Source organism: Nipponia nippon, unplaced genomic scaffold (genome assembly GCF_047370975.1).
Source record: "Nipponia nippon isolate SJK-2023a ecotype South Korea unplaced genomic scaffold, ASM4737097v1 scaffold_14, whole genome shotgun sequence".
Taxonomy (NCBI): Eukaryota; Metazoa; Chordata; class Aves; order Pelecaniformes; family Threskiornithidae; genus Nipponia; species Nipponia nippon.
In genome coordinates this window covers 3,540,792-3,554,277 of record NW_028262330.1, presented here as the reverse complement: position 1 = coordinate 3,554,277, position 13,486 = coordinate 3,540,792, and the positions used below count along the sequence as shown (strand labels likewise).

Genomic DNA, 13,486 nt, shown 5'->3' with positions numbered 1-13,486 from the left:
TTCACACAATGGCGAGATCATAATGCCAAGGAATTCCTAATCAGTGTACAGTAAGCAGAAGAAACAGATGAGAAACACTGGGAAATAAATGCAAAGATAGATTTATTGCAGTGCTAACAGATTGAATGAAATGTGGTGGAAAATGCCACAAATTGGGAAATAAATATTGAACTTCTCAGCTGCTCAGATAGATATGACTAATATTTACAAATTGGGAATGTATGTAATTCAAGTTAGCTAGCAGAAGATAAAATCCTAGGAAAGACAAGGCTTTTAGTAACCTCTTTACCAGTTAGCAGGCCACTCTGATCCTTTTGGATCTGCCGTCAGAGTGGTTCCAAAGAATGTTTATCAAAATGGTGATAGGTGCTTTATATATATAAGTATATATAATATATAAACATGTAATATTGAGAGAGATATATATATTGGTCTTTTGACTTGATCTGCTAACTCCTAGACTGCTTTGGCTTAGGATTTTACTTCATTTTACATTTTCCTAGTGACATTTTACATTTTCGTAGTGAAGAGGCAAAGTATGCAAAGGTGATATCATGAACATTCAAGAAACAGAGTTTAATGTGCTTTCACTATATGAATATAGAAATTTGAATAACCTAATTTATAAATGATTGTCTGTAATGCTACTGTACAATGCATAAGGAAATCTAATTAACCATAGTGAGTCTAGCAGCACTTCCACTGTCAGTCAACAGAGCTGCACTATATGATTAAATTATTATGTGTGCTATTTGCTCTATACACAAATTAATTGACATTTTGGATGGTTGCTACCATGATCCTTTTACAGACTGCACTTGAAATAAAGTAAAACACATACCAAATGGAATTAAATCTAATTGAATAATGTAATACTAGCCTCAGTCCATTTCTCCCCAATCAAAGATGTAATAGGTTTTGTAATACTAATTATTAATGACTTGCAATTTGTAGAACAGATTTTTAACACTTGAGTTAGGCTATCCACCAGGCTGTAATTTTCAAATTATCTTCTAATTTACTGGGATTACAGATTTTAATATGTGATGAAGTTTCTTTCCAAACACCTAATGCACTTAATAAATTTTGGCAATACATGGTTCCTGTATTCTGCACTTGCAGCTCTACTGAGAAATTATTATTTTGATTCTATTCAGCAGCAGGTCACTTAAATAATAGTATAAACATCTCTAAACCCAAATAAAAGGCCAATGGTTCTACTAAAAAAAAACATGGAAATTTATCTGAGCAAACTACGCAAGAAGAGCAGATTGCTGGCTCTTGGGTTTGGTTTGGTTAAGATAAGTGTAGAAGAGATGATTGAGATGATGAAGTAACAGCAAAGTCCAGAAATAGTGTGGATAGATAACTTTGAAAAAATTACTTCCTCTCCCCTCCCTAGCTCATGGGACCTACCTAATCATACAGAAAAACAAGCAGCACATTCTCCATGTCACACAGTGAGAGACTGCCTGTAGCAAGGGTTGGTTGTACCAGAAGATGGCAATCCTCAAGCGTTTAAACCTCTGAGATCTCCAGCTCCTCAAAAGGGCCTGACTCTGCAATCATCAATGTCGCTGTTAGAAGCAGTTTCCCCTGGTGGCAGACACAAGCAAATATGAGTGATCACAAGGTCAGGGCCTAGGAGGTCAAAATCTGTCCTGACGTACCTGATGTTCTTAATAGTGTCAAATGCTTTATTTTTTTTTTTCAGCAAAGTACTCTATTGCATGCTGAGCTGAACCAAGATGCTTACAATCAAATGCTTAATTTTAATCATATGCTTAAATACTTTGCTGAATGAAGACTTCTACTGGGGCACAAGTTTGTCCTTACATCTCCAATACTTAGCTTAGCTTACCACTTATTACCACTTTTATTATTTTAATGAAGAGGAAAAACTTCATACTATTGCTAATAAAGTGATGTGCAATATTATGCATGTTTTTTCCAAACACTTTCCAAGTTTTTTTTTTTTTCTCTATGCAGAGAAGAACTGAAATTCTAGCCTGTATTTGCAACTTACTCATATTAAATGAGTTTTTTTGTTTTAGTGATATCAAGCACAAGGACAGAAGGAAAATTGTGGGACACAGAATAACTTGTTCATGAAGGAGTTAAAGTATTCATCAACAGGAGCACTTTGAAACCACAGGAAATTCTGATCCATCACTTAGCTGTAGGCTTATGTGACATTTACAACAAGCGTGTATATTTTGAGATAGTTGACAATGACATCTTTATGTTTTTGTTATCAAAGCTTCCATCTTACAATCCCCTTTGGTCCTGAGTATTGTTAAAAATGTGCCAGGGTTATGGCTGTTCATACCTTTCCTCTTCTAAGTGGTACAATGATCAGAGAAGAGCAAAGTTTTATGATCCCTTCAAGGTATTTGAAAATGACACTAAATGACGTTTATAAAGATTTCTAAAAGTCAGAAGAGCCTTATTTTCTTTTCGAAGGCTTGTTCTCATCCTTTTGAATTGTGTTAGATGCCAATTCCTCCACTCTCTTTCTAGAAAAATACAAAGCATAAGTTTCACAGGTCCCATAAATCTACTGATAGCACTTGCACATCAGCCATCGTGGACTTTTTTTGAGAAACAGCTTTTCTTAGGACTTCTATGGTGTTTATCTTCAGAGCTTACTGCAAGCATTAACTGTTATATTTTTGCATCCTCGTAAGGACTATCCCCATTTTACGGAGGAAAACTGAGGGAGATTAAACCAATTTAGAAGCTGGCATCAGTACAAGCAGGGCTTCCTGAAACTTGGAAGATTTAGAGGAAGGAGTTAGGAGAGAGTTATTTTCTTCTGAACTGTTGCACAGAAGTTCAGTTCACACTGTAGCTGAGGAAGTGCCAGTCAGACTGCAGCTATTGCAGTCTGTTGACTATAAACTGTAGTCGTGCTGTATGAGACGTTGTGCCTCTGGAAGCCTCCTGCAAAAAAACCTGAGTGCATGGTCTGTTCTAAGCACATGAATAATTCCATTTGCTGAATTACTTTTGGGATGAAAGTTATCCAGCTGGCGAAAGGCTGAATTGAGGCTTAATTCCAAAAGAAATGTGTTAAAAATCAAAGGGTGAAACTCCCATTCACTTTAATGGGGACAGGCTCAGGCTCATCATTGATGCTTTATGGACATTTGCAACATGCGAAAAGGTGCAGGGAACAACATCTAATACTAAGATAAGCATATTAATCTCTGGTTTCAGAAATCTCATATGAACTGATTTTGCCTAAAAAAATACTGGAGAAGTGAGGTATTTTCTTGCAGAATAAAGACCTGTTTAAAGAAAACCTTAATTACAAAATGTAAAAAAGTCAGAAAGAGACAAGAATGATGCTAAGTGTGCTTCCTCTTCCTTCTTAATTGCTATTCATAATTGCAGAAAAATACAGCAATGTATTTCCCAGAAAAAGCAAAATGGTTCATGCATTGATACAGAAAAATAGTTAATAGAAACAGGCAACAATTTTAACAAGATTGTGTCTGATTGTCCACGTGTGCACAAACCTAGACAACATCCACACACACAGAAGCCAGGGAACATGACTTTTTTCCTAGACATACCTCCTTTAGGTTCAAGCACAAAGCTCGGGAGAGAACAACTTCTAATGAGTTCCTGCACTTCTCACGGGGCCGTCACGCGGGAAACGACGTATGCTCAGGGTTCACCTCTTTCCTACCAAATGCCCTGGTGGCAAACCTTAGCACAATGGGAAAAGTGCTCTGCAAGCAGATACTTACTACATCCTAGCAGGAACATGGGTTCCCAACTCAATCCACTCTGAGAGCAGCATAGCCTGAAAATTTACGGCATAGCTGCCTTGACTCACACACACATAATATTAATCTCATATTGCAATCACCATTACTCTATGTGGCATAAGAAATTATATTAAACAGGCACCAGGTGACAACTAGCTGTCAAAATCTGTAATGAGGAACCAGTAAGAACTTTCAAGATGTGTGTTCTTTTCTTTTAGATTGCGATGACAAAGAATCCTCAATATCAGAAAATATATATTGCTTTTGATCTTTTAATTAATCCAAACTTTCAAGAGAGAAAGATGGAGGCAGAAAAACAGAAAGCAGGAAGTTCTCTTTCCTGCTTTGTAGCTACTGCAGGAGGCTTTAGAAACCGTCAGAAACATAGGGTGACATGCTGAGGTACATGACAGCAACTTTGTCTCCCTTTCACCACGCAAAGTTGCCCTGAATGTGCCAGAAATGGTCTTGCACGGATTCTGGGGCAAGGTCTAATTGCAAGCAGTGTGCTAAACCAGCCCACCTGTGGTTGTTAGGCCAAGTGTGTCGATGAACAAAAGGGGACACAGAAGAGGCATCAGTACAGACCAAATACCCCTGTTTGCCATAATGACCCTGCTGGAACACGAGGAGTTTGGCACAGCTTACATCAGTCCACGGAGTCTCTGCATTGAGTGAAAGCCAAAAGCCAAATTAAAAGAATGTCCCTTCTCATCACCCACCACTCTTGGACTACGCTGCATGCTGTTATTACAAAAACAACACCCCCCCCCCCAAATCCTGTTATCTTTTTAATTATTTTTAACAGGCAAGTTCACTAATATACTCCTGGCTGTGGGAAATAAGAATATTACAAGGACTGTAATCACTGCACCACCTGAAGTCAATTTTATCTGGTGACTTTGATACTAGCAAAAAAATCAGTTTTCCCACTCTACATGCCTACTCAGAAAAACCTAATTCTGTGGGCGCAAAGCTGCCAAGACTCTCAAAGAACCTACTGAGGTTTATTGAGGAACTGCAAAATAGCACGATGTTTTAAACACTTTTGTGACTAATTTCTCACTTCCAGAAAAGCTAAATCACTGCAGTTTACATATGTCTTTTTGAATTAGAAGAATGTTATTTCACAAATACTTGATGTCTTAACACTGTTTGCTGGAGTTCAGATATGAAAAAGAGATTTGGACCGAAAATAAGTCTTTATGATAATGAAGAGATTGACTCACAGGAAAAACACATTGATTGACTTAATAGTTAACTGCCAGTCATTTTCTTTGTTCCTTTGCAGGGGGTGTTTTTAACTTCAAATAAATTGCATCATTATCTCTACCAGTAAAATGTAAATTCCATCTCAGTTTTGATAAAGACCATCAATACAAGGAAAGAATTACCTTAATGTCCATCGCACTGATGGATTCTTAGAGGCTGTCTTTTTGAAACGATATGTTAAATTTTTTATCAGTTTCCTTAGTGAGGTCAGCACTATTTATAAGCACTGAAGATATTCTCAGAAAATACAAGAAAGCATGGCAGTAACAATATATGGAACAGGAGCACTAGAAATTAAATGGCAATATTATTGCTCAGGATTTATAGTTATATTCTCAGCAACTCACCTGTTGCTAGTGGCTTTCTAATATTAACTTGCTTGTTAATATTAACCTCTGAACCAAGAATGTACTTAAGCATCTTTGTAACTTGAGTGGGGCTCCCTAAAAGCTTAAAATGAGACAAATGACTATGAGGATTAAGTTCAGACATAGACAAATCAGAAATTGTTATGGGCAGCAGACTGCTGACAATGATGAAGTCCCAACAATGCTAAAGCAGAGTCTTTGAGCCCCATCCTCCTCGGTTGACTTGGACCACCAAGGCAGCATGCCCCACGCATCGACAGAGCTGAGCAAGGGAGGACTGGAAGCTGGCCGAGTCCTGCGTTGCCTCACCACTTGCTGGCCAGTGGTGTTACGCAGCCTCAAAGGAGCTGGGCACTTGTGAGCCATTCTTACTCTTGAAGTGGAGAAAGTCAATACTGCCTCTCTTACTGCAAATTATTAACCTGGTCTTACTGAATTCCTTGCTGAATTGTAGCCCATTTTATAAATGCAAGATAATGAGATACAGACAGCTTGTCAAAAGCCACATAGTCAATGTTGGCACAACGAGGACTATAAATTCTTTCCTAATCCCATACTTATTCCCTGAGATTAGAGTTCCTCATACAGGAAATAAATAAGTACCAAAGGTTTGAGCAGACAAATTTTTACTTCTTATTTTAAAAGAAACATGTATGGAATTCTTTACCACAGCTTCAAATGTTTGCATGGAATGCACGGAATTTTTCTGGTAGGTTTCTGCAATTTATTATGATCTTTTACTGCCTCATCTGAAGTTACTTGAAACTTGCATGGAAAGACATTTGAATGTACAGTCTAAACACAGAAGTCCTTTTTGTCTTCTACAAACAATTCAGTTAATTGCAATAAAAAATGACTAGTGCAAGTTCCACCTGGAATATTAGTGTAAACATAGAATAAATGCAAGACAAGGAGGAACAGTGTCATATTTATGTGATTTATGACAGCAAGAGTCAATGCTGTCACTATGATAATTTATTCCAAGCAACCACTTCCATTTTAATAGTGGTTAGGGTCCAGTTCTGGTAACAGATTGGTAAAGTTCCCTGAGCTGGACGCTAACAGTCTGCTGGTTTTGGATGATCTTCAAATCCCCATTTGGATTTGGAGACCCTTGAGCTTTCTTCCACCTGAGTGAACTGCAGCATTGGCCCTTTCTTTGATTTTGATTTAACATTGATTTTGGTTCATGCTTACATCCTAGGCTATTCCCAGTGGCAATTCCAAAGCTGACTCACAAGTTCTTCCATCATCCCTGTCATGGGGCCAGCAGCCCCTGGGACAGGGGAAAACAAGTAAGAGCAGGAGCTGTTCCAGCTCTGCCAGCTTAATTGATGGAAAGATGCCAGAAGCTTCAGACAACTTCAATAGCAGGCCTTTGCTGATCTGACTTATTTTGACAGAAATGAGCTGGGGAGCGCACAGGCAAGCTGCTGTACCAGATCAGTGGGAACCCTTAGCAGCGCAGTAGTGATGGATGGCAGCAACCTCTTCCATCGACACGGGGTAAGCCACAGTTCAACCCATTTTGCTCAGAAGTTGTCCAGTTCAAAACAATTTCCGCAATTGATCTTTTATGATCCAAGCTAATTTTGAGTCAAATGAGTCAAAATCCTGGCTCCTCTGAGAAGGTACAAACCTTAATTCTGCTCTACTGAATTGGAATGTGTTATGATGGTATAAAAACCTTTAAGCATGTGGATTTTCTAAGTACTTTTTGAGCTCTGTTCACAGAGCTAAACCAAAAAGTCTTCCTCTGTAAATCTGGCCTGAAGAAACTAGGTGTCCAGCTTGTAATTAATACGGTAGGTACTCTTAAACTCTGATAGAAATTCCAGCTGCAGCTTCTGGATAGTAAAATCCACACAATTAACATATACAAACATGCTTCAGAGACCTGTCTAAAACCACTTTGCAGTGATTTTTACCTCGAGGCACATAAGTAGTCCAATGACTTCAAGTACAGCTTAAAGGTGGGTGAGATTAAGTTTAAGAAGTTTAGTCAACTGTATAAATATGAATGGAACTCAAATAAATACAGCAAACATCAAACCCCTTCATTTTAGTGAGTTACAGGAGGAGTTTTGAATGGAAACTCATACAACAAAAAACTGATGCTGCAGCCAGCATTTTTGTCTGTTTTGAACGTAAAACTACACCAATGTACACAGGAGAGTTATGTTCTGCTTCTACCCCAAATACATCCTACTATATTAAACCACTTCCCTTGGGATCAAATATACTGTGCCAAATTCTACAGTGAAAGCCGGATCCAAAACTCATCGAAGTCTGCAGAAATATTCCAATTGATTTCAGTGGGCTTTGGAATAGGCCCATATTGACATCCATTCAACTTTATTGAACTAAACTTTCCTGTGGAGCTGCAGCAGCCAATATGGCCATAATGACTTCAAAACCAAGCTTTAAGGCCATTGCCAGTCAAATAACATCACAGCAAGTAAATGACAGCAGAATGCAATCATCGTTATTTATCTAGATTTAAAAAAAATACATCTTTTCTGAGGTCACTACTGTATTTTCCAGGTGAAGAAAACTTCCAGTTTGCCTTTGATCCCTCATAGATTTTTCAGTCTGAGTCACAAACTACTTATTTATCACAGGCCACTGAAATAAGTCTAAGGTTTCCATGAGGACAATAAACATACCACACTGAAAAGATGCACAAAAATTAATATATTTGGGAGTTGTGGCTATCTGCTAGCAGCCAGCATCAACTACCTAATTTTTTCCTGCCATTAAACTCATATTAAAGTTGCAGTGACATCAATAGGAATTAAACATGAGCTTACCGCTTAGGATTTGGCATTCTCTCTTGTCCCCAAATCAATTATTTGCTGGCTTAATAGACAACCCACCTTTTTACGACAGGTCATCTCACTTGCTTGAAACATTAATTTTCCCACATGTAACGCCAACATTTCAGGGAGACTAGTTTAGGAACAAGGATGTCTGTGTAGATATGACCATAAAAGATAAGGGTCTCTGCGGGTTTATTATGTTCTGGACTGGGATGTTATTGTAAGAAACTAGTTGGGAAAGCCTAAAAGAGAATTTACAGTCAAATCCATGGAAAATGTTCATCTGTTTGAGTAAAGGAGTTTAGTAAACATCGATGGAAACATTACTGAGCATTTCCAAAAGTGTGCTTAAATACATCTAGACTACAGATAGAGAAAGCCACTCATGCCTTTTATAATACCACAGTAGGAGATATTAACCTGAATTTTAAAAAGGCATAAAGAAGGGAATTTCATATGCTATTTTGCATGACTGAAAACATAGAACACTCAACAAACAAGGTCTTGGGTTCAATAATAATTGTTTCTTCTGCTGACTTGAGCCTTCATTGGATAACATGTTCTTAAAGGAATGATTTAGAAGGACTCCTTGCAGTCCTTATTTCATTAACTTTTCAAGAACCAGATGCAAATCATATTTCAGCCTCTTTAAAAATCTATACTAGTTTGGTGCTTCTGGACAACTCATTCAGTGCCCAAAGGCATATCTCTATAATGGCATACCTAGTAAATGCCTGCTCCCCCACAGGCTGCCTTAGTTCCCTAAATCCTATGCATTTCATTTTACCCAAGAGGGATAATTCTCAGTTGCCTAAACTTAAGTATTCAAATGACACTCAGCATTCTGCAATCCTATCAAGGAAAGAAATCCCTCTTGCTGCACAGTCCCTCTGTTTAATGAACATCCATCAAAAAATATGGGAATTCTTTTAAGTCATTTGTCCCTAAAGCCTTGAATGACTGTGCCTCCTGTCCAGCCTCGCTGTTCTCACTGGGCAGGTGATGGCAATTAGCTTGTTAAAATCCTGAGTCTCTTTATAACCCATGAGAAGAGATAGAGTAAACATCAGCAGAGACTGCTGCAGTGCAAAGAGCACTTACACTACCCTGAGAACTAGCAAAATGAATAAAAGAATCACATTGACTACTAAGTGCCTGCAGTCCAATTCTTCCCTTCAAATACTGATGATTTTGTCCCATCCAGTTGCTTTGAAGCACTCAAGAAATCTGATCTACTGCAATTAAATACCATCAGGATGACTTGAAACCTATGACTCCTACACATTTCTCAGAGCCGATGAAAATAACAACCTAGCCTGTGGTTTCTTCTCTTAAAGATCCTCTCCTTCCCCATTCAGAGATCCAGGCGTCCTCATTTTGCCAGAATCCAGACAAAGGTGGATTTCACAAGTATGCCCTAGGCTGGAGAACTGTTTATAAACCAACCTATGTTCAATCTATTATGCATGCATCCCCCGCTGGAGTATTTGTACTATGACCTCTGCATACCTGCCAAGCGCTGGGATATCAGTTTGAAACCCAAAGCATCTCTCTCCCTCCCCCTTCCCTCTGCCTTACAGCGATCAATGCAGGCATCCGCAGTCGAAGCAGTTGCAGGATCCCCTTTTCACACCTGCCTTGAGCCGGGATTTTCGTTTGCAGCCCAAAGCCCCTGCCCCTTCCCTGCTTTCATGACAGACCGAGCCACCCCGCAGGGCGCTCCGGCCCGGGGCAGCCCCTGCCCACCTACCCGCGCCGCGCAGCTCCCCAGCCCGCAGCCCCTCGGCTCTGCCAACGCTGCCTTGCTGCGCCCAGAAAGGCAAACCCAACCTCTCCCCGCGCCAGGTGCACCTCTTTTTTTTCGGGGGGTGGGAAAAAAAAAATTGGACCCACATTTTAAACAAAAGTGAGCAGCAGCTTCTGGAACGTGCCCGAGAAGACAGCCAGCCGAGGCGGCCGCGCGGGAGGGAGGCTTTCCCTTCTGTTTCCCCCCCGCCGATGCCGGCCCGGTCCCAGCCGCAGACCCCCCTGCCGCGGTGCGGTGCGGCCCCGCCGCCGCCCGCCCAGGCACCGCCTCCGCGACGGAGCGCTCGCCCGCCGGCCCGCGCCCGTGCGCGCCGCCGCGCCGAGCCGCGCCGCGCCGAGCCCCCGCCGTGCCCGGCGCTGCCGCCCGCCGGCCCGCGGCACCCCGCAGCACAGCCCGCTACTCGGGGAAATGGCGAAATAGTCGGGATCAGGGGTGGAGGGAGGAATCCGAGGAGCTATGGTACCTCCTCACAGCTAAGGTGGTGGTAGGTGGCTGCAGCGAGCGGCTCGGAGCGTGACCTCGATTTGTTTTTGGGACTGCAGGCAGGAGTGGCAAATCCGATGAGCTGAAAAAAAATAAAAAGCAGGAGGCTTTGGGGGTAAGTAAGAGATTGCCCCAAAACTGACACTGCTTTTTTTTTTTTTTTTTTTGGGGGGGAGAATCTATGCAGAAGTATTGTGGTTTGGGGAATGCAATTAGGTAGGCACTGCAGCGCAGGTACTTCGCTAACTCTTGGCTGTATCCTCTTGTTGCCCTTCCTACCACCAAAACCGCGAGAAGTTTGTGTTTGTTTTTCTTTTCCTTCTTGTTTAAATAAGTTGTAAAATATTGGCATTCTGAGCGAAGCCGGCCGGCGATGCACGCAAGCCCCCGCCGCTTGCAGACGCTGGACTTCAGCGGCTGAGCTTCGGGAGGGCCGAGCGCCGCTGCCCCGCAGCCCCCAGCCCCCTCCCGGGGCGGTGTCGCGCTGCCGAGCTGCGGGGCCGGGGCGGCGCGGGGGCGGGGGGCGGCGGCGGGGCCGGGGGCGGCGGCGGCGGGGCCGGGGCCATCCCGGCCGGGGAAGGGCAGCTCCGTGCGTGGGGCAAGAACGACCCCTGCAGTCGCCCGGCGGAAAGCCGCCTCGGCTCGCCGGGGATTGCAGAAACCCCGGCAGGGCTGGAGAGAGCCGGCTGCTACGTGCTCCGCGCCGTGGAGGTGCGGTAGCGTGCGGGGCGGGGAGGGGGCGAATGCGTTGCAGCGGGTATTAATCTCTTTCCGCTCGTTTTGTAGCAGCAGGAGAGGAAACCCCCTCCCTCCGCCGCCTCCCCCCCCGGCATGCTGGCACTGCCCCGCTGAGACGTGCAGAGTTTGGGGTGAACTTGCACCTGGCCGCCCTGGAATAGAGACTCTCCGGACCGGATCAGCTGGGGTTTGTTGTCTATGTCTTGTTGGGAAATCTGGTGGATTTTTTTTTCACTCGTGGAGGAAAAGCTCGGTGCTGGCAATTGGCTTCGTGGTCTTTTTTGGAGGGCGAAGGAAGGGAAGGGATCTCGCTTGAGCCGTGCGGAGAGAGAGCTCGGACATGTGTTGTCAGCACATCTGGGGAATACAGTCTGCAAGTCCGAAAGGAAATTTGCTGGGATCGTTCAAACTGCGATATTGATCTTTGTTATTTTTTTTCGCCGAGGGATGCACTTGGCATGAGAATCGGAGGATGGAAATTGTTTGGGAGGTGCTTTTTCTTCTGCAAGCGAATTTCATCGTCTGCATTTCAGGTACGCAGCTAGCACAGAAAGGGCGAGGTGGCATGGGCGGGCGGGGGGGGGGGGGAAATGCCGTACAGGGTTCCCAGGCTTCCCCTTAGCAAGGGGCAAGAGCTACAGTTAAACCCAAATCAAAATAGTAGTTGAAAAATACATGAACGACATATTGTGAGTGGATCATGACAGAAATCAACAAACATCAATCCCCCTCCCCTTAATTCCAATACCTGTGGAGTAATAATGATACATTTGTTGCAATAAATAACCACAGTGTACTGATCAAGCAGATGCTTATAATTCCTAATGTACCTGATTGTGATAATTAATCGCAACATTGCAGTAATCCCAGAATTTCATAGCTCCTGAAGTTCTTAAACTCGGCTGATCTGTGGATCTTAAAAGGTTTGCGGTTCATTGGCGGAGTTGTCGTGTTCTGGTGCCACAGTTCAGGGTCTGCAAAGGATAAAATGACATTGAAGAATGTGCCTCTGCTTTTAAAAGGAGCTTTACTGTGGCCGTGCTCTGAAAATGAATTTTAAAAAAAAATAGCCCCATTCAAAGAACTCCTTGGTGGCTGGGATTCCAGCTTTAGGCTTCTCATTTTAAGCTTGCAAAGATCTCTCTCCCCTCCAGTATGCAGAAGTCAGGTAATTTCAGTTGTCACCAGAGCTTGTCCAATTAATGAATAGGCACGGCCGGGTGTCTAGCGTAAAGGATTGGAACAATTTGTTCTTGGGGAAAACACTCTCTTCTACTGCAAAAGCCCTGGCTGCCTTGTTAATTTGTCATGTCAGTCATGCTGGAATAATTGTGTTGCAGGAGGTAGGAGTGGGGAGGTGGCCAGTTTTCTAGTTTGGGACACTTCAGGAAGCCCCATGGGGATCCAGGCTGCCTGTGTCTCCTGCTGTTCCGCTTCTCTGCAGGCTGCTTCTGCCCTGACATCATTGCATAAGTCTGGAAATGGGAACTCAAGCAACACAGGCAAGGCACTGCAGGGGGGAGGGAGAGGGTCCTCCTGGACATCTCGCTGTCCAGCCTGGTGGTGCTTAGGGAGAGGGAGCTCCAAAGCTCCCTTGGGACCATGCAGAGATGGGCCTGGGCCAGCTCCCAGCCAGCCAGCAGCCCCTGCAGCATCTCAGCCTGGCAGTGCCTGCCCCCACTGCGCTTTCCGCAGCACTCCCTGACTGATCCACCCTTACAGCCCTTGGGCTGCCGATGCTTGTACTGCCATTTAGGGTGGCAGCAGCTATGTTAATTTGTATTGCCTGCACCTGCCCCAAAACTTCTTTATTCCTGAGCAAACAGTGTTGCTGTCGGCCCGCGGGGTACATCAGCCCTTCTTTTATCCCCACAGTCTGGCACCATCTGCTACCAGGCACCCGGGTGACACTGGCAGCACCCCAGGCTGACCTTCCACTTGTGCCCATTGGTACCATCAGAATAATTCACTCTCTCACGCTTTAGAACAGCAAAACCTGCTGCCTCTTGTCATTTAAATCTCACACTTATCTATTTAGCTCAGCATGATATGCCACCTGTCCAGTTCTCTTCAAATTAGGCACTTCTTAAAGTACCACAGTGAGAATGGAAAAATGAAGCTCATCGCTTTCTTGGCCATTCTGACAGTAATATCCTGAGACAGAAAGAAGCTGCCCCATTCTGTGCAGGTCCTTATGCCACCCATTTAGCTGCCAGTGTTTCC

At 43.3% G+C, this 13,486-nt stretch overlaps 1 protein-coding gene across 4 annotated transcripts in view; it reads left to right on the top strand.

Moving 5' to 3' along the window:
- The first annotated feature begins 10,360 nt into the window (after positions 1 to 10,360).
- The window catches only part of CA10 (carbonic anhydrase 10 (inactive)), a 207,011-nt gene continuing 203,885 nt past the window's right edge, over positions 10,361 to 13,486 (top strand). The window contains exons 1-3 of one of the 4 annotated variants that reach the window (XM_087750508.1): positions 10,361 to 10,640; positions 11,312 to 11,450; positions 11,709 to 11,796. In XM_087750508.1, coding sequence (XP_087606634.1) covers positions 11,736 to 11,796 — 61 coding nt within the window. In that variant the 5' untranslated portion in view covers positions 10,361 to 10,640; positions 11,312 to 11,450; positions 11,709 to 11,735. Of the gene's footprint in view, positions 10,641 to 11,120; positions 11,237 to 11,311; positions 11,797 to 13,486 lie in introns of those variants that run through there. The other 3 variants (XM_087750507.1, XM_087750509.1, XM_087750506.1) reach the window with 3 other exon arrangements.